General features: G+C 38.5%; 1 protein-coding gene across 1 annotated transcript in view; it reads left to right on the plus strand.

The window, feature by feature from the left end:
* The window catches only part of RanGAP (Ran GTPase activating protein), a 55087-nt gene that overhangs the window by 30963 nt on the left and 1317 nt on the right, over window positions 1-22807 (plus strand). Inside the window, exons 9-10 of the mRNA XM_083126329.1 lie at window positions 2208-2414; window positions 10015-10139. Coding sequence (XP_082982455.1) covers window positions 2208-2414; window positions 10015-10139 — 332 coding nt within the window. The remainder of the gene's footprint in view (window positions 1-2207; window positions 2415-10014; window positions 10140-22807) is intronic.

Raw genomic sequence — 22807 nt, forward strand, 5'->3', positions numbered from 1 at the left:
ATCAAATTTTGCGTGGTGTGAAATGGTAGAAGTACAATAAGGCACTTGCGGTTGTGGAAATTCATTGTTCACATTGCAATTACAGAACCTAACATGCACGTATTGCATTGCTACAAAGAAATACATATAAGGGGAAAACAATTACTACGCATTTGGCTTTTGTCCTGAAACAGATCAATTTCACAAAATATTAAAATGTAGTACAAATAAGTTAAATATTCTTTCATACAGGAAGAAAGAGATATCAGAAGCAAATAACTCCTATCTAGCCATGTAATTAGGAAGATACGTTGAAATTTTACACGTATTTTTGGCTATAAGTTTATACCCCACTTTGTACATGTTTTTCCCCAGGAAAAGGTTACATCAGAGAAATTAAATATTTTTATTGATCATTCATACTTTGTAGGCAACTTTTACATCATATCTCTACCCGACGATATAATAAGAACAATTTTTAATTCATATTTTAGGATTGCGCAAAATGAAACAGAATCAATGTCAAAATCATGGTAAATGAACGAAAAAAAAACTTCATCGGCAGGGCTCAAACTTGCGACATAAAACGGAACATGCGCTCCAAGCTGCTGCCCTTATCCACTACACCAATTTGCCACCTCCTGATTTGCTTCATTTCTTTCATCATAGGACAGTTGTCTACAGAACGAGTACACAAATCAAAGTCTGGCGACCATTTGTTTAGTTTTGCCTGTTACTGCGCATTTAAACTCTGCCAAGTGCAACAAGTTTATATTTACACCATGTAGCTTTTTATTGAATGATTTCTCGTTCAATGTACCTGAGAAACTGTCTGGTGGAGATCTATCTTCTGATGAGGCAGTCATATTTGTTTGGAAACTACCAGTCATCTTGCTGACCACCAGATGAAGCACGGATTAACCTTATCAGTGAAAGTTAGACTTTAGAACAATTATTAACTTGAAAATGTTGAACAAGTAAAGTTTCTGTAATCCAGCTATTTCTTATGGGAAAGAACTATCACCAAGTTTTGGTTCTACTGTTCAGACTAAAGATTCATGTAGTGTGGGGGTTAATGTTACCATCTTGTAGTCAAAGTTTCTCAGTGGAAACCCATTTCTGTGATTTAGATGCCACTTTAAACTATATCCCATCCTAATTAGCCTATTTGTATATCCATAATGTGTATCCAGTTTTGTCATGTTTTAAATTTAGTTTCTATCCTCATTCCACACATTACATCTCACGACACGCTGTATGACAACCCTGTTCATGGTTTGGCATGGAAAGTACAGTTATGATATTCTGTAGGTAAGGTTTCATGTTTCCGCATTTGCTGTTTCTCTTCATTGTTCAATTATGTATTATTAAGGCACATATTTTTTTGTAAATAAAAAAGCAAAATTTGGTACAATAACAGTCAATTTTGGGTTCAAAAGTGGTAAATAATATAAAATTTTGGTGTGTGAAAAATCGGAAATTCATTCTACCTTCCCTCCATAATCATAATGAATTCCCCCTTGAACAGCGAGATAGCGGCAGGTGCTCAGACATGTTCTTCTATTGTTAGTTGCAGTGTTGCTGCGAAGTAAACAACATGGATTTTCAAGGTGTTATAGTGGTGAAAAATCAGATCAAAAGCAGTTTGTAAAATGACATTTTGCGAATGTAATCCTAAATTTGATTTTAAAACTGCACTTATTACACAAAATAAACATATCCCTTCTAATTGAACATTTATGTAGTTACCAGAATATTATTTTTTTTCCTGTGTAAAAAGTTTCATTTTTGCTTCTCAAATATTTTCAGCACAATTAATCAATTTTCTGTTAATTACATAACTCACAGGATAATTCAAACTTCAGAAAGTGTTGCGTCGGTAAATAAACTCTAAAATTCATGTTGAAGAGTCTATTTCGCATTTTGCAGTTCATTCTGCATTATTTTGTGACAAAACAGGGTAGGAAAATGCACCACACAGCTTTCAGAAACATGAAAAATTAACATTACAATATGTTATTTCACATTTTGTGTTTTCATCAAAAACAAAATATGCATGCCTCTATGTATTATATAGAGGAGCAGCATTTGCTGTTATTGCAAAACTTATCCAATGAAGGACTACTGCCTTCATTAACGTATGTTGGCATCGCACACAGTAACGTGTGTGCTGAATTACATCTAAATGTCTTGCATCACTTTTGAATCCTGATTCTTTTAAATTGCAGGCCTTTTCGAAAGAACGCTATGTGGAGCAGGTTATGCAGGTTCTGATGAAAGTGTCTGCAATTACAGCATGCAACTTAGCAGCTGCAAAAGCTGCAGCTCTTGAGACTTCTGATGTGTTGTATGGAGAACTGTTTAGGTGGGCTCAACAGGAAGAGGAGCTTTCTGTTGTCAACAACTATCTAATGGTCTATTTGGGTCTCATTAAGGTAAGAAGTATTTTTTTTATTGAATAAAATTACATACTTGCATTTTTTGTTGTAAAATTTCAATTATGTATCTTGTTGTTATTCAGATAATCTCCAACTTTTATCCTTATTCAGTAAAAATATTGGAAGTCTGCTACTCTATATGGAAGAAAACAATGAACACCACACAAAATTAAAAAAAATCTATAGTTTGCAGGGTCCATGCCCCAGTAGAGCACACTTCCCACAAATGATAGTAGTAAAATGTTGACATTTGATGCAATGTCTGGGGTTAGAAATATATTGATGGAAATCCAAGCCCTGGTATTCAACTACTTTTTTCATGTATGTGTGTGTGTGTGTTTGTAATAACAGTAATGGTACAAATATACATATAAAAATTCATCAGGGTAGTTTAAGGCCATAATCATCTATTCATTTTCATATATTGCCATGCCGGCTCCCGTGGTGGAGTGGTTAGCACATCGCGTTACGATGCCAGGGGTCCTGGGTTCGAATCCTGGCCTTGGTATGGATGTTTGTGAGTGTTCATTCATCAATTTCATCTCATCATCACTCATCTCCATCTTCGCAAATTAGCCAAAAGTGGCACCAAAAGCGAAGTAAAATAAAGCAAATCAATCCAATCCAATCATATATTGCCATGTATTGGTAAGATAAATTAAAATACATTTTAACATGAAGATTATGACTATGTTCACTTCTGTTTCAATTTCACTCTCTCTTTCACTTACTTCACAATCCATATTTGAAGGTCCACTACTGCATACTGAATTACGATTATACAGGGTGGCTCAATAAGTCACTTAACACCCCCAGTACAAGGCCACTGCAGCACGCAACATGGAAATGGTGATGACCAATCGTTATCTGGCCAAGGGGGAACCACATTGACGCCACCCACAGTCGGCGGCCATCTTGATGTCCGCCATCTTGAATTCAACTTCAGAATTTTAAAAGGGAAGGGGGTCGTGCGACATATCAAAATGGGCTATAATTTCACGAGAAATGCAATGGTGAAGGTTTTTTCGAAGTATCTTTAACCAGTAAAAAGTTATGACTGAATCCTTGTACCAATTTGCTCCTTTTCGAGGTGTTAGAAAAATGCCTTAAAATTTGTTTAGCGCTTTGGTAATGCATCGAGATCAAAGTGACTTCTATGGAGAGACGTTCGCATGCCATTGCACATCATTTTAATCTGATACATCCATGAAGAGCTGTGCATTATGAATGGTTGTCGCGAACAATTTACAGTGTGACGCTTCCATTGAATTAAAAGTCATTCACAGTGACAAGCCTAATGTTTATGTTCATAAGGAAGTTCATAAACAGAATATTCGATGATTTTTATCTGATAACCCATTTTCGGCAGATCAAAGCTGAATGGTTAGTGTTGGTAAGTTAATGGTGTGGCGTGCTGTGTGGAACACGATTGGTTAGTCAATTTTCCATCAACGGAACCTTAAATGCTTAGGGCTACTTGGATTTGTTAAATAAACAGTTTTTTTCATCCTTGCTTATGGAAGAAGGTACTTTTTACAGAGTTTTTTCAATAGGGAAGAACACCAGAACACTTATGGGAACGTTATGAACCATTTTTTATCCAAAGTTAGTTATCAGATGACGAGGGTCACATATTCTGTTTATAAACTTCCTTATGAACATAAACATTAGCCTTGTCACTGTGAAGGACTTTTAATTCAATGGAAGCGTCACACTGTAAATTGTTCGCGACAACCATTCATAATGCACAGCTCTTCTTGGATGTATCCGATTAAAATAATGTGCAATGGCATGCGAACGTCTCTCCATAGAAGTCACTTTGATCTCGATGCATTACCGAAGCGCTAAACAAATTTTAAGGCATTTTTCTAACACCTCGAAAAGGAGCAAATTGGTACAAGAATTCAGTCATAACTTTTTACTGGTTAAAGATACGTCGAAAAAACCTTCACCATTGCATTTCTCGTGAAATTATAGCCTATTTTGATATGTCGCACGACCCCCTTCCCATTTAAAATTCTGAAGTTGAATTCAAGATGGCCGCCGACTGTGTGGGTGGCGTCAATGTGGTTCCCCCTTGGCCAGATAACAATTGGTCATCACCATTTCCATGTTGCACGCTGCAGTGGCCTTGTACTGGGGGTGTTAAGTGACTTATTGAGCCACCCTGTACATGAACTACTGGGTTTTGAGCATATACCGATAGTTTTCCTGTTCAAGCGTTATTCATTCAAGCAAAGAAACTGTAAAATTTGTAAGCCATCTAGCGTCATCCGTGCAAACTATTAGACGACAGAGCAAAAAGGCCTTGATGCAGCACTCTAGTGAGCATCTTGTATAGCATGCTGACTGGCCTATATTATGGACTCGAAGAGTAAAATCTAGAACATATATAGAATGAGTTTGTATTTTATACATGTTTCAGTACACCAGATTACACATTTCCAGCTTTAGTTGCTTCTGAGGTTTCAAAGGCTAGACATGTGTTTGCCTCCATAGGTGGACCTCCCAGATGGTGCAGTGGTAGTGTCATATCCTTGTAATCAAGGGGTCCCAGGTTCGATACCCGGTGGAGGCACATAGTGGTTCGGATCCCACTTTAAACTGTAGGTCCCGATTAGCCTTTCTGTGCATAAAGTGGACTTAAAACATGAAATCAATCAAATCCAAGCCTCCATAGGCAGATGGATACTCAGATCAAGAACCTTTATCCTCTGTAATGTTATTATTACATGAACTTTGTCCATCAAATGTTATGTTTCTATTTCTAGTAGTTTCTGAGTAAATATTGATTCATTTCAGTTGTTGACTGAATCAAGAGAAGGAGCAATTGAGAATATGGTAATGCATCAAATTAGAGTTTTACAATTGTTTCAGTCTATTCAATTTCATATTTCTAGCTCAAAAGGTTTAGGACAAATCTCTATGTTAAAAGTATTTTAATTGTGACGAAATATAGGAGAACACCCTTACAATGTGCCAAATTGACTACTGTTTATTTACTGTTCATGATGCTGGTGTTCGATTGTGTTCTGGTGCATTTCCTACTGATCCCTTCCATATATGGAGACATCTGAATTGTCACTGTGAGACATTTGGATTTTATAGTTGTAGTTTTGTTGTGCAGTGATGTTTTGGGGAAGCAGATGATGTACCTCGTGAGGACTCAAACCCAGAAGATGTGATTGTGGCTCAGTCACCAAATTGATAATTTTTTTGAAAAAAAAAACAGCCTCACTTACACCGTGATTTCCTCCAGTAACAATGATATATGCTAAACCAGGTTAATACAGTAGAAACTAAAAGCTTTTAAGGGAAACCAGGTGAAAAGTCTACATTGCAGGAAAATTGTAAAATCTGGGGAAGTAGTCAGAGTTCCATGGATTCTAATCAAACAAACTTCCTAAGAAATATATATAAATTCCACTTTATGAGATTCCATCAAACATTTTGTTTTAAATGATCCATTATAAGAATACCAAAATGCATACACCATTTATAACTCTCAGTAATCCTAACCATAGCCCGCTACAATCCTTCCAGCCTTGGCACTTGACTATTCCACATGTTATTGCAAGAATTTACAATTTCTGCTGCTACTCATCTAATGGCACTGATGCCAGACCTGTCTCTTTCTACCAAAGACACTTGTAAAGCAGGTGAACTTTAATGACTGAGAGACTTGCAATTAAGGTCTTTCAAACATTGGGGGAAGCAATTCATTTCGACACAATTGAAATGAAGAATCTGCAGATAAGTTCACTTGTGTCTTCGGAGTGATCATTACGGCCTGGGACTTATGTTACAACATATTTTTTATTTGGCATCTGAATGAATACAGGGGTGAGATCTTTACATATGTAATAGAAATTGGCCGAAATAGACCAACTTGAAAAGGCATATTTTTGACATATTTTACCAATTTTGCATTTTTACAACATATTTATTCAATTTTCTCGTAATAAGACATATTTCTGCATAATTTTATAATTATCTTGCATGTTATTGGTTATTTTATGATTTATTCTTCATAACTTTTATAGTATTATCGATGGCAGGATAAAATTATTACGCAGAAAGAAATTAAATGTATATGCCGTACTTTTCTTACCTTACCAACTAGTACAGAACAATAATACTTCCCTTTTAATTGATAGCCTTGTGAACCTTATTGAGGACAAAATCTTCACCGTCAGTGTTGTGCCGTAATGAGAATCACCGTAAACAAGTTTCAGTTGTTTTTATTTCTTTATCTTTTTTGATTTCTTACAACATTCAGTCAAAAATAAAATAACATTCAGTACATTACAGCCCCTACTCTATCGGCAATTGAGTACTCGAGTTTTAAGATCACTTACCGTTTGATCCACACATGTACGAGTGTGTATACTCTGTCCCAGCTATCTCTGAAGCAGACAAACAAAAAGATGGTAATACAGTAGAGCGTCAATTATCCGAACGTCGGTCAACCGAACGTCGGTCAACCGAACGACCGCTTAACCGAACTGTGTACTCGCTCACTTTCAGATATCTGTAATGAAAAAAGTACGTGACTTAGCTGCTCGTAAGCGTGTAGGCTTGCTTAGACAGACCAAAATAAAGGATTTTTTTAAACGTTAATTTTGTGTACTGTGTGTATTGTTCATGCAAAATGCGTATGTAATATGTACATATTTTTGTTTAATAAACTGTACCACATACTATATATTCCTACTAAAGTTGCCTTTGTACGTTACTTTGTAATACATACTTAAAGAGATGCCTGTTTTTATGAATAAATTTACTGTACAGTACTTCTTTTTGGCAAATAAACATGTACAGTTCGATTATCCGAACAAACCAGTTTTCCGAACACCCATGTCCCCCAATTACTTCGAATAATCGACGCTCTACTGTATTTGTACATTTTTCTGACATATTACATACATATTTTACAGTTTTATAGGACATAAAGTCTCGGGCCCTAGTGATCATTATTCGTGGAGCAATGCAAACACAATGCACTTTCTCACAGCCAGGTAGTAGGCTCTGTACGTTCTTTCAGGTTTCGCTTTAAATACACTCTGGATAAGAGAGGCAAATCATTTTCGATGATTTTGTGAATTGCAGAATGCTTTTATCTACACATATGGATCATTCCACGTGAAATCACCCAGTTGAAAGACAAAAAGCTGCTTCATAGTCATGGATTTGCTTTAATTTTTTTTTTTTTTACTTATGCGTACTTGGTCTAATATGACAAATGTGTGATATTAGATTTGTCCAACAAATATTTTGAAAGTTACGAATTTCTGAAAATTTGAAGATTTTCAGAAATTGGATGGATGAACGTACACACCATGTGACACAAAACATGTCATATATCGGAAACTATGTGGAGTATTTTAATGATTTAGGTATTGTTAGAGAGGAGAAGTACAGTCCTAACAGAAAATGACTATATTACCACTCTTACCTACTCAGAAAGTAGAAAAATGTTTAAATAAAGTAGGGATGGGCCGATATGAAATTTTGGCCGATACCAATACAGTACCGATATAAAATTTACCGATACCGATAACCGATATTCTACCGATCCGATATAAAATTAGAAATGGTCTTTGAAGACCCTGAAATTTTCCTTGATCTCCGTAATAAATACGTTTTAGGAGCTGATTGCAATGCAAAAGAAGTTGAATATTTAGACATTTACTTTTTAAGAAAGTAGGGCATGGAGATTATCCATAAAAATTACAACAAAATGGCAGAATTTTGCACTAAATTATAAGATATTTATCGATATATCGGATCGGTAAAATAATCGGTAATTTTACCGATACACCGATATGCCTATATCGGCCGATACTGATAGAGTACCGATTAATCGGTCCCATCCTTAAATAAAGTAATATTTTGTGATGAAAAAACACTTCACTTCAGATATTTGTTTGATAGGGAGTCTCAGGTTTTACCACAATGAAAATTGTTACACAGCATAATCAATACATGTCAAACATAATATTAAAAAATCAAAAAAGTAATATTTTCATAGTAAAAATATCACAGGTTTCAGTATAGGATTTATGGACCAATTTTCCACTGGCATACAGCTATATTTTTGGCAAATGGCCCTAAAACACACACAAATTACCACTAATATGAGTACACATAATATTGTTAGAAATGTTGAATAAGTGGGAAAAGTATTACTGTGATGTTTGTCCACTTTTAGTTCATAGAAATTATACTGAGACCAGAATTTCTTGTCCAGAATGCATATGGGTCAGTCCATACCAAATGTTCCAGCACTTGTTCCTTGACCACTTTTAAAATTGTCAATATTTTTGTTGTTTTAACACACATGCAGTGGTATTCATACTATGGAAATGAGAGATGCGGTAATAGATAAGTAAGGGAGTCACGTTTTCCGCGAAGCTGTTTTACATTATTTTCTATTTATTTTGGTAGCCACTGCAACCATCCTCGTTGGAATTCGTTGTGTTGTTGCTTGGCGCGTCTCTGTTGTTTTTTTCTAAATTGCCGCTAGGTGTGCTGCTGTCGCCAGTATGCCTGTGTATATGTCGTCTGCTGTTCACCGGTGTTAATTGCTGCAGTAACGGAAGCCAGGCGTGGTGTGCCTGACCACTATCTATTCAGTTCATGGTTGTAGTGCATGATGGTGTGTGTTTTTTTAATGTTTGTGTCAAAAATATAGCTGTATGACAGTGGAAAATTGGTTCATACACCCTATACTGAAACCTGTGATTGTGTAACAATTTTCATTGTGGTAAAGCTTGGGACTCCCTATCAGACAATTACCCAAAGTGGAGTGTTTTTTTCATCAACATATAACGTCATTTAAAGATTTTTTCTACTTTCTGAGTAGGTAAGTGGTAATATAGTCATTTTCTGTTAGGACTGTCCTTCTCCTCTCCAACAATACCTAAATCATCAAAATACTCCACATAGTTTCCAAGATATGACATGTTTTGTGTCACATGGTGCGTTTGTTCGTCCACCCAATTTCTGAAAATCTTCAAATTTTCAAAAATTCGTAACTTTCAAAATTTTTGTTGGACAAGTCTAATATTACATATTTGTCATATTAGACCAAGTATCTATCAGTACAAAAAAAATTTGAAATAAAATGAATGACTATGAAGCAGCGTGCTCTTGGTGATTTCGCCTGGAATGACCCATATGCATCATATAACTTTGCCAGTAAATAATTGTTGTGAACCAAGTACATAAAACCTAGTTTTATCTGGCTCAAGTGGCCTAGCACGTTAAGTGGTCATATCCCAGCGTAGGGACACTTTGTGAGTGTTCCTTCATAAAATTCATTATGCCACCACCTGTTTTCATCGTTGCAATTAACCAAAAGTGGTTGAAGAGTAATGCTAAATAATAATAATAATGAACACCATATGATTGACTAAAAGAGAAATGTATAAGGTAATAGTTTTGCGCAACATGAAATGCGTTTTTATTATTATTATTAGTGACTTAGAGAAGATGAAGTATAAGTGAGAGAAGTGATTTTGTTATTTTACTTTTTAATATGCATATTGAGTAATGTTCATTCAAATTAATTGTGTGCATTTTCTATTGTTACCAGGGAGAAGACAAGAAGTTAGTACTTAATTGGAATCTAGAGGGTTGTATGGTTGGTTTAACACATATTATACCAAAGGAATATTTTCCTCAGGATACAAGGAATGTATTGCAAGTATTTCTAGGCAGGTCAGTATCTGATGTATTAGTAAAATTTAGGTCCAAGCTGGTACTGATGCTGATGTACCAGTTTAAATTGGATTTTATTGACCAATACCAGCCAATACTTTTCCAGCATTTTAATTGTTCATGGAACGTGTAAAAATCTGTGTGGCACTTTCGCTTTCGTGGAGTCTGATTATATTAGAAGCATATATTTTGGGTAAATAAAAAAGCAAAATATCGGTACAAAAACAGTCAATTTTGGGTGGAAAATCTGAAATTCATTCTACCATCCCTTCATAATCATAATGGATTCCCCCTTGAACAGCGAGGTACCGGCGAGCTCAGACATGATCTTCTATTGTTAGTTGCGGTGTTGCTGCAAAATAAGCAACATGGATTTTCAGGAGCAGCATAAGAACATTAAATTTTGTCAGCGCTTGGGAAAACCCCTATCTGACACTTACACTATGCTAAGGTACAGTGAGTCACAATGGCATGCTCAGATTGTTTGAGTGGTTTAACCCCTTGAGTGGGCAATTTTAAAAATTACAAATTCCCATCTCTCCTCAAAAGTACATCTTCTATACTCAAAAGAAGACAGACAACTCTTTTTCTACTTACAGGAATCGTGGAAAAAAAATGAAACTTCTATTAGCAAAAAATCAGGGGTCACGGGTTTGAATCTCAGCGTGGACATGTGTGTTCCTTGTGAGTGTCACTTGATCAATTTCATTATATCATCACTCATTATCATCGTGATTAGCCAAAAGTAGCACAAAAGGACTCGATTCATCTCGTAGCGAAAATGCAAACTAACTCAACAGTGAAAGAAGCTAATCCATACCTCGTCTTACGTAGGAGGTGTGAGCTAGAGAATGTCGAGGACGGAAATAATCCATCATACCCACTTAAATGGTTTAAGATGGCCAAGAATCCATCGCTGATAATGAGTTAACCTGTGTGTGTAATGATGGAGGAATTGATTGCAGAGGACAGAACAGTAAACAAGAAGCTCTATGTAGAAGTTTTTCATCGTTCTTGGGAGTCCATCTAGCGTAAGTGGCGTGAGATGTGACTATGTGTGTTCTCCATGATAATGCACTTGCCAACCTGTTCATACTCATCATTGAGTTCAACCTCTGCGATGGCACAGTGTTAGCGCCGTCTCCTTGTAATCAAGGGGTCCTGGGTTCAATACCTGGTGGAGGCACATAGTGGTTCGGGTCCCACTTTAAACTGTAGGTCCAGTCCTGATTAGCCTTTCTGTGCATAAAGTGGACTTAAAACAACAAATCAAATCATCATTAAGTTTATGGCCAAACATGGAACATCTTGCCTTTTCACCGGACTTAACCCTCTGCGACATCTACTCTTTTCCCCACATAAAAACCCATCTAAAGCATCATCCAAGGAGGCATTATGGGAGATTGCAAAACATTGCTTTAAGCACCACTTCCAACAGCTTTGCCAGCGCTGGCAAAAGTGCATCGTCATCAAAAGGAATACTTTGAGGTGGTTGTGTCAGTAAGAACCTATGAGCCAAGTCCGCAAACTTTTGGATTGTACCTCGTATAAGTATTCCACTGCATTCATACCACATCAGTTTATTACAGTTTTGTTTTAAAACATTCAAAAGCAGTTACATTAGAATATTGATATAGCCACCGTTCAATCACTAATTCTGTTCTTCCCCCCCTCCCCCATTGATTACTGGTGCAAAATAAATGATGGCTTTGAATTTTGTACATTTTCCAGGATAATTAAGATTCCTCGGAAGTGTGGCATGGCATTTTTGTTCACCTTGAAGGTTTGCATAACCACTTTGTAGATCCAATATAATTACTGTTATTTTAAGAGGTTATTATTTTTCCTGCAATGTTTCATCCCTGAACTTTACCAAGTGTAGAGTCATTAGCCAATTAAGGTGTGTGTTATGTGTGTACGGCAGATCTGTCTTGGTGTAAGCTTGAATGTCATGGCATGGTATTTTTTAACCCCTCCCTGAGTTTCCTGGACTCTGGATCAGTATTTGTTATTGAACTTAAAACTGATACTTTCAGATAACGATACTACTTGTATCGGCAGATACATCGGTATCGCTCAGCCCTAGTATTGTGTGATGAATATAAACATAGATATTCACTAGACCATGACAAAGCTGCCTCTGGCATATCTTTATAGGAAATAAAACGAGAGATCTTAACAAGATTAACATAGTAAATACCATATTTCTTATCACTGGTCTGAGGGTATCAGACTTGGTCAATTCTTTTTCCACGGAGCTTTGCAAGTTCTATAAAATGTTAATTGATTATTTTGTGGAGACTAAATATTCTGGAAATTACGCAAAATACTTTATTTTCCTTACCAATGGGGTTTGTGATTAAATGACAAGTTATTTTAAGAACCTGACTGACTGGGTAAAATTATGGATATTTTATAAGACTGGTAGACTGACATGATATAGTCCAACTTTAACATTTAGAAATACTCTGAACTGTTTCCAATTACACTGTTCTACACACATTTTGTTATAGAAATAAAAGTACCCATTCTTTACTAATCTGAGGATGCTGAACACCAAAATGACATTAAAAAAGTTTGATTGGCTCTTGCTTTGGCTTAACAGAGGGGAGGAGGGATGACCCAAGTGACCCAGCTCCACTCAAGTATATATGGCAACACTGCTGATGGTCTGGCATGTTGCATTCCAGTATATCAGGTCATCCTATGCTGTTTCAGATCCCCTCAACATTGGCCAGTTTGCATTCAGTTGTGCAGTGTTTCCAGGGTATTGTTAGATTTCGTATATGCAGTGTATTCAGCGACGTGGCAACACTGGTGGTTGTTTTGCAACATGGCATCCCAACAGCACCCCATTCCGACATGTTATGTACAGGTATTCAGGGAAATATTTCACCACCTTTAGCTTCTAGTGAACCCTTCAAGATAACTAACTAATCAACTCTGTAACCTTTTCAAACCTTAAGGTTTATGGCTGCAGCAACACAAGCCTTCCATCTGTCCCTATCCTGGGCAAGATCAATCCAATCTTTTCTATACTTTACCGATTTCCTGTAGATCTATCTCAACATTCATATGATTCATATGACATGGCGGACGAGATCGGCTGTGTGTAGTTTCGTGCGGAATTTCACCTCCACATTTCTCTGGCAAAACTTAACATCTGATTTTGTGCTATGAACTAAATTGTAGCCAGAGCCCCACTGACTCATGTGAGCAACAAACTCTCTCAAATTGGAAGCGGGGAACCACAAAAATAAGCTTTTTTACAATTACGAGACATCGCATTTTCCCCAGGAACACACTTCTCAAGCGGTGACCACGATCTTCCGACTCAGTGTTGCTACCTTCGGACGAGAATGACCTCCAAGAAGAAAAACAGCAGCAGCCTGGACAAGAGATGCAGCCTCTTGGAGGCAACTATCAGCAAGTTGGACTCCAAAGTGTCGGAAGCTTTGAAGTCCTTGCCACCTCCTCAGTCCACGGAAAAAACGGCCACAGCAGAGACAACTCCAAGCAGCACCATCTTGGAATTCCTTCAACAAGATATAAAGGAGCTTAAAGGCCAGATACTGGAGCTGCGTTCGGACATGGACAGCTTTCGCAACAGAATGCTGTCTCAGGAGGAAGCAATAGACGCCGCTGAGCAGTACAGTAGAAGAAACTGCCTCCTCCTCCACGGCATCTCGGAAACGCCAGCCGAAGATACGATGAAGGTTGTCATGGACACTTTCTCCACGAAACTTGGCATCAGTCTCGGTGCCTCCGATGTGGATCGCCTACACAGGTTGGGCCCCAAACGTACTCGTACGTCGGCCGAAGTTGTGCAGCAGGGGCACCGTCCGATCATCGTGAAGTTCCTGAGATACCAAACTCGGGAGCACGTGTGGAGAGCCAAGAGGAAACTCAAAGGAAGCGGCCTCCTGATAACAGAATCGCTGACGGCAACGAGGCAGCAACTTCTCCGCCGTGCCAAGGAGACGTTCGGGGTGAGGAGCTGCTATACGTCCGATGGCCGGATCATCATCCAGGGCAGCAACGGCAGGACAAGCATCAACACAGCTCGCGAGTTCGAATCTCTCCTACAGCGCTAAGGTGAAGCAGCAAACTGCAACGACGGAAGCGAAACGAAAGAGACATCTCATAAATCACCACCAAATGTACTGGATCTCTGAGTTTATGTACTGTGTTTGCATCCGTGTGTTCTTCTGTGTTTTCGTACTTAAGTGTATGTGTTTTTGTATGTGTGTGTATTTTAATCATATTTCAAGTGTTTATGTCGAGTGTGTGTGCGTTCATGTCAAATCTGTGCAAGTGTTAAAAGTAACATGCGGGTGTTCTCCAGTTTATTTTGGTCATCCACTTCAATACATGCAGCAAGAGAATCCTGGTTTCAGTACTGGTAAGTCCAATAACATATCTTATTTTCACTCCTGGACCAGCCTAGTTGTTTTTGTAACTATTTTAAAGAGATGGCAACACTAAGCCCAACCACGGCCTATTTTATGAAGCTATGCCAAATGGAAGTCGAGTCCAGCGTCCAACGCTCTGCCGAGTCTCCCTCGCTTTCTCTTCCCCATTCCCACCCTGCTGTAACGGTACTGAAGGAGGAGCTAGCCAAACACCCAAGGGCATTCCACGCAGCGCACATGAACTGTCAGAGTCTTTTGTCCCATTACGACGAATTCCTAACTATTTTTGCCCCTCTTTCTTGTGATGCAATTCTAGTGTCGGAGAGCTGGCTTGTTTCATCGATCCCAGATCACCTGGTCAGCATGCAGGGATACAGGCTTTATCGTTGCGACAGGATAAACAAAAGAGGCGGAGGCTGTGCAATATATGTAAAAGAAAACATTCCCGTTAAAATCCTCTCTCGTTCGCAAGGAGAATACTCGAGTAGTTCGGAATATTTGATCCTTGAGCTAAATGTAAACAACCAAAAAATCCTCCTCAGCGGAGTGTATCGACCCCCGAAAACTGATTTTGAAAATTTCGAAAAAGAAATATCTAATTTTTTACCGATATACGAAAATTGTATTATCCTTGGTGACGTAAATTTCGACCTCTTGACCTCCAAACCGGAAGTACGAAATTACAAAGACACCATATCGTCTCTCAACCTATCAGCCTGTTCGTTAAAAGCCACACGTCGTTCTCATCAAAGTGAAACGCTTCTTGACCATATATTAACAACCAACCCACTAAAAATTCTAAATTTCGGACAATTTCCAGTCCCAGGCATATCGAAGCACGATCTTATTTTTCTTTCCTATTCTCTGAAAACATATAAATATAAACCAAAAGTAATCTCCTTCAGAGATTTTAAACGGCTTGATATTCGAGCCCTGAATATTGAAGCAGGAAACATGCCATGGCACCTCGTGTCCTCTTTTCAAACAGTTGACGAAAAAGTGAATCTCTTAAACTCCCTCATCCTTCATATTTACAACAAGCACGCGCCCGTGAAAAGAAAAAGAGTTTCGAGACCTCCCAGCCCGTGGATCACCCCCGAGATTCTGCAGCTGATGGCCCGTAGGGATGCAGCTTACAGGCGGTATAAGTCCACACTCAAAGCAAACCTGGAATCAGTACACGATTATTTCGAAGAATACCGCATTCTTCGGAATCGGTGCACGCAGGAAATACGAAGGAGAAAGTTTTGCTTTGCGGGACAACTATTAAACTACAGATCGCAGCCGAAATCGCTGTGGAATAAACTTAAAATGTTCGGCATTGGGAAAAAATATGATAGTAATGAAATTGTTGGCATCTCCACAGAAGAACTAAATGGCCACTTCCAAAACGTATCAGGTATAAATCCTGAAATTAAGAAACGTACAATCGACTCCATAAGTGTTCATAAAAGCAACAACAACAAGAGTTTCGATTTCTCTCTTATAACGCATGAAAAGGTCCAAACTACAATTAATAAAATCAAATCCAATGCAACCGGAGCAGACGAAATTTCTATTAACATGTTAAAGTATATCGCTACCCACATCTCACCCGCAATTGCAGATATTTTCAACACATCCCTGTACACTGGCACATTCCCAAGCATTTGGAAACTCGCTCACATACGCCCCCTGGCTAAAATCACCAACCCAGTAAGAGCTGAAGATTTTCGACCGATCAGTATTCTCCCAACTTTGTCAAAAGTATTTGAAAACATCGTTCAGGAGCAAATTTTTAACTATGTGCAATCGAAAAAATTGTTAAACCCCTTCCAGTCCGGTTTCCGCCCACATCACAGCACCAGCACAGCGCTCATTAAAGTGGTGGATGATGTAAGGCCGGCGATGGATAAGAGATATTTGACAATGCTAGTTCTCCTCGATTACAGCAAAGCCTTCCAAACCGTAGACCACGATATCCTTCTGGCAAAATTGTCATCTTATTTCAACTTTTCCCAACCCGCTCTTGACTGGGCTCGCTCATATTTAGCAGCCAGACAGCAACGCACATTCGTTTCTGACAATAAGTCGTCGTGGCTGCCGACGAATTGCGGTGTACCCCAAGGTAGCGTCCTGTCTCCGCTCCTGTTCTCCATGTACGTAAATGATATATCTGGAAACTTTCAATCGACTAATTACCATCTGTACGCTGATGACGTCCAATGTTATTTGTCGTTCCCTAAAACAAGCATCAATATGGCCATCAAAGCCCTAAACAATGATATTATGAACGTCTGCAAGTGGTCTCAGGCAAACGGTCTGCGAGTAAATGCTGAGAAAACGAAATGTATTTTAATTGGCTCACGTCAGCTCATTTCCACAACAGAGAAGTCCTCCATCCCTGACATTCTTGTCGAAGGAAACCCCATTTCGTTGTCGCTTTCGGTCAAAGACCTGGGAGTCGTTGTGGACGAAAACCTCACTTGGAGTGACCATGTGAAGGCCATATGTAAAAAATCCTACGCAGCATTACACTCGCTGTACCGCCTTAAAAATATTTTACCACAAGAAGTAAAAAAAAACACTCGTGGAGTCCTTAGTTCTGTCTCATATAGACTACTGTGACTTGACATATATTGACCTCAACGGTGAACTAGCAAGACGTCTACAGCGAATACAAAATGCATGTGTGCGCTACATTTATAATATCAAATTTTTTGACCACCTGACCCCGGCTTTCAAGGACCTAGGCTGGTTCGACCTTTCCACTCGCCGCCGCTTTCACGCTCTTACAGCGCTCTACAAAATAGTAAACTCACGAGAGCCGTCCTACCTACTTTCTCGATTTCAACCCCTAAGTTCAGCACACACCTTTGCCACCCGTTCGAGAGACAACTCTCTGCTGGCCATTCCCTCCCACAAGACAACGTTTTATGGAAATTCCTTAACGGTCACTGCTACCAGAGCGTGGAACGACCTCCCCAACGACATAAGAAACTCTTCTTCTCTTCTCCAATTCAAATCAAAATTAACAAATCATCTTCTGGAGTCAACTTACCAGAACTGAAAACAGGGAAATAAAATAAAATTAAACCTTCGTGTAAACTGGTAGGACCAACACCCACCGACTTTTTCTGTAATTTGACTATGTTCATTGCGTGTGTGTTTATGTTTTACGTGTATTTTTTTTTTACTTAGTGTGTATGTATTTTTGTCTTTATTTTTTATGTTTTTTGCATCTTTCTCTTTTATTTTTTCTTGTGTTTTTCTTTTTTTTTTGGTATCTCAATGTTCTTAGTTTTTTTATAGATTTCATTTCTTGGTATCTTAAATATTTAGTTTTTTATATATTTATCATACAGTTAGCTATAAAAATCAATTTATAAAATGTAATGTAGAGATGGTTAAGTGGAAGAAAAGGCTTGTGCCTTAACTTCGCCATCCAAAACAAGGAATAAATAAATAAATAAATAAATAAACATTATCCCTCCATCTTTATATTGGCCTTCCTACAGGTCTCTTACCATCAGGTTTCCCAACAAGAATCCTGTAAACCAAAAGGTAACGCAGGCCAAATTAAATGACCTAATCAGGAACTTAGAACTTCCCAAAAATAAACTGATTTGTTGGCCTTACGGCTGCAACAATGGAATCACCTGGTGGATGATGTGAAGGTACTACTCCCTGCAGACAAAGAGTTTCTCTTTTAATTTTTCGAAAGAAAAGGGGATCTGACTGTATCAGCTTCTTTGCATCAATGAATACATATCACTTAAGACCGAGGACCGGAGACTTTTTTATTGATTTCTCCAATTTCTGTCGTAAAGCAGTTTTGCTGCACAAGGGTAATGTTGTAACTTCAATTTCTGTTGTCTGTGTAGTTGCCATTAAGGAAACTTATGAAAACGTGTTGGTGATACTGAGTGAATTGCATGGAATCATGGAATGCAATTCAACAAGTGTGTCATAGTTGTCTGGGGAACGGGAGAGTAAAGAACTATGAGCAAATTTTGGAGAATCTTCTGACGTCTTACGAGAAGTTTAGGTGGCAATTCAACATTTATAGTATTAATTTTTTCTTAGTGCTTTGCTGTTAGTGGTTTTTACTGTTCAAGGGATCTGTTTCAGTAAAGAAAGGGTACTTTCTCCAACACAACAGAAAAACATTCTTGTCGAGGAATCAGTAACCATTTATTTCAAGGCTGCCCGCAGGATTTTTTGAATATCGGGGGAGGGGGGGGGGGGCAGTGTTTAAAGTGGAGAAAACAGAGTTATGCTTACCCCCACTTAAGAGAATTATCATAAAGCATCATAAGCACTGGGTTAATTTGCGTAGATGCTTAATCAGTCTGGAATTGTAGCTTTCCTGGCGACGTGATTCGAACAGGTGTTCTCTGGTTACGAGCCAGGTTAAATTGGAGTTAGCTTCTAACGTTTCGAGGGCATACATTGCTCTCATCTTCAGGGAATGTAAAAATGGAAACCGGAGTAGGGTTATATATATATATACATAACTATGATGTGGAGAGTTTGGACTCTGTCTTCCTATTGGATCGCTCTGGATCCTGGTGTTCTCATTGGCTGGTGTCTTGTTTTTACAGAGGAGTGGGTTCCACGCGTGACTGAGCTGGAGTCCCACGTCCCTGTTGAGATTGGTGCTTTCCCGTGAAATAGCTGTGGCTTTCTTTACCCATCGGTCCCAGTAACCGGCACATTTGGCTATTATTTTTGTGTCTGCAAATAAAATCCTGCGTCCCTCGGTGATGCTGTGTTCCGTAAGTCCTGACTTTTCTGGTTGGAATAATCGGATATTACGTTGATGTTCATTCCGTCGTTGCTCATGGTGCGACCTGTTTGGCCGATGTATGGTGTCCCACACTCACATGGTATATGGTGTACCCCTGAAATACGGAGTTCCAGGCCATCTTTGACTGAACGGATTAGGGCCTTGGTTTTCAGTGGCAGCCTGTGATTGGTCTTCACCCCATGCCTGGCCACAATTCTACTTAACTTCCCGGAGGTGTGTTCGACGAATGGTTAACTGTTACAGTGGGGCGTTCCTGTCCTGTGTTGCTACTGGTAGAGGGGCTGTGCAGTGCAGTATCGGTCCTTGTAAGAGCCTCACCCTCATGTTCTACAGATATGTGGATGACATGTTAGCCACGAGGAAGACAGGCATTTGTTACGTTCCCACAACTGTGGGGTGTGAGTGGCTCGACACTGTATCTGTAAACAGACACACTCAGTCGCAGGAACTATTTTAATTTCCCTCAGCTCCTGTAGTCAGCATCATGGTAACTCCAAAGGTCACTGGAACCATCTCAGGTGGGCAAGAAAGGCTCGAACCACCGGATATAGGTTTTATCTCGTTTTATTAGGGCAAGTCAATTTGCATACATCAGGATAGAAAGGATCGCGAGACTGAGAAACCAGGTAATTGCGGATTTTGAATGTGGTAACTTCTTAAATATCTGCCTCAGATCGTCCTTATGAAGTATAGAAAACCTGCAGGGTGTAAGTGAATCCACACCTCCACGCAGGTGCGGATACCAAGAAACAACTTCCTTTAGCAATGAAATTTCTGCGTATTTGTACCCGATTTTCGTATTCTCGAACCCTTGACTGACAAGTTATGAAGACAAAATATTTCTTAAATTACAATAAAATATGCAGTTGAATTTGATAAATTATCCAAAAGGTTCTGATACATCTTTTTTAGTTAACAAATACTTGTACATCGATAAGTATAAAATTTAAAAAATCTGCCATTTGTTTCTTACATAAAGGTTAGTAGTACATCAGCATCTTTCTAAATTTTAATTGGCGTTCATTCGATTACGTCATAACTTTTAGTTTATCGGAACAATCAACTCGACTCTATTGGTCATAATATATCCTTTTGTTTTCAACTTCAACCAAGGCCCTAATCGTTTCAGTCAAAGATGACCTGGAACTCTGCATTCCAGGAGTATTCCGCATACAATGTGAGTGTGGGACACCATACATCGGCCAAACAGGTCACACTATGAGCAACGACGGAATGAACATCAACGTAATATCTGATTATTCCAACCAGAAAGTCAGGACTTATGGAACACAGCATCACCGAGGGACACAGGATTTTATTTGCAGACACCAAAAAAATAGCCAAATGTGCCGGTTACTGGGACCGCCGGGTAAAGGAAAACATAGCCATCTCACGAAAAAGCACCAATCTCAACAGGGATGTGGGACTCCAGCTCAGTTATGCGTGGAACCCACTCCTCCGTAAAAATAAGACACCAGCCACTGAGAACCAGGATCCAGAGCGATCCAATAGGAAGACAGATTTCAAACTCTGCCACACCATAGTCATATATATGTAACTCTACACCGGTCTCCATTTTTACATTCCCTGAAGATGAGAGCAATGTATGCCCTCGAAACGTTGGAAGCTAACTCCAATTTAATCTGCTGGTAACCCGAAAACACCTGTTCGGAGCTTAATCAGTCTTTCACGGCACCTCTCATCTATGTTTTCACACTATAATTTTAAATATTTGAATTGCATTATTTCTTTCCAACCCCCCCTGGTCTCCTTTTGCGGGCATTCTTAATATATTTTTCAAGTTATGCAACATTGCTTATGATTAATTGTTATGTAACATGAATTATGCCGTAACTTCAAATTAAGAGCCAGTCTTAGAAAATGAAGTGCATGTTCGTATTCAGGAGGTCAATTTCTGTAACAGAAAGAAAGTGAAAATTTGGAGAACAGTGTTAGTGTTCAAGTATAATGTTGGTATCGGTGGGATTGGGTAAGGGTACTGACACTTCAAAGTAGGGTTGGTTTCAGTTGAATGTGGTATGACTTGTATTTAATTTCCTCAAATAAGGGCTTGTTTTGCATTCACATTCTGTTGCTGTTGTACTCCTAGTTTGTTAGTGTTGCCATATTTCTCCTTCGCCACTACAGGATGCACACTGAATGTGATTTTACTGTATTCAGATGTTTGTCAAATTTTTGCATGTAGATTTTTAGTTTTAGAGTTGAAGAGGATTTTAAAAGTATGTTCCTTAATGAGATTTTGGAAATATTTTTTGAACAAGCTTTCAAATAAAGGAAACGTGAAGTTTCCTACCATTTTCGGTTTCTGATTTATAGTAGTTTGAAAATTTTTGAAAATTGCATAATTTTCCTTGCGTAAACTTTTTTACCAAGTAGTGTGTTTTTTTGAGCTTGTAACACTGTAAGAAATCAACAGATAAGGAAAATATCTAATTTTTTTGATATGTGTCATGTGGCAAAAAAAAAAAAAATTGTTCCCCTTTGCTATGCACCACCATCAAGGCATGTGGGGGTAGGGCCTTACCTTACACTTCCTTGATCTTGGCCGAAGGTGGGGGTGATGTGTTCAGCACCATGTACCCACTTTATAGGATGATGGGTGGGTGCTTGAATAGGTGGAAAAGATCCTGATTCTTCCCTGCCGGGGATTGAACCTGGGTCTGGTATGCTAGTCAGACACCCTAATGACTGAGCTACCGCGTCTTTGTGGTCCTTTAGCATATATTTTTTTCAGCAAGATTCATGATGGTGAGTGGAGGGCACCTGTATATATACTTTTGCAGGGCAGAAAAAACAGATTGTAAATGTAAAATATGTGACATACTGTAAAAACAAGATACCTGGCAAAAATAATGTACATTTTGTGAATCAGCATGGATTTAACATTATGTTACAGGGTGTCTACCAGTCATGAAAGTCAAGAAAAAGTAAAGAAATCAACAAGTATGTGAAGAAGTGAATAGAAGTCGATGAATTATAATGTGGTCAAGAATTTTTGCTATCACAATGACTGACTGATTGATTGATTTAGTGTATTTTACTTCACTTTTCTGCCCGTTTGGATGGTTGTAAAATAAGATGAAGAGACAATTTCAAATATATACATAGGGAGGACTATGAAAAACTAAATATGCTGACCAAGGCAGTAATTTATTTTATTAAAAACATAAACTAAACGTAACGTTTCAACCTTCTAGCAAGGTCTTCTTCAGACTCTGTATCTGTATCTTGATACAGAGTCTGAAGAAGACCTTGCTAGAAGGTTGAAACATTACGTTTAGTTTATGTTTTTAATAAAATAAATTACTGCCTTGGTCAGCATATTTAGTTTTTCATAATCATGGAAACAAGGCTTAATGGTGTTATAATAGGGAAGACAGCACGAGCCTCACATAAGATTATACCTGGTGCGAGTCCAGTCGCCAGACCATCACTAGTCTGCAAAA

Source organism: Lepisma saccharinum, chromosome 8, assembly GCF_977018435.1.
Source record: "Lepisma saccharinum chromosome 8, izLepSacc3.1, whole genome shotgun sequence".
Classification (NCBI taxonomy): Eukaryota; Metazoa; Arthropoda; class Insecta; order Zygentoma; family Lepismatidae; genus Lepisma; species Lepisma saccharinum.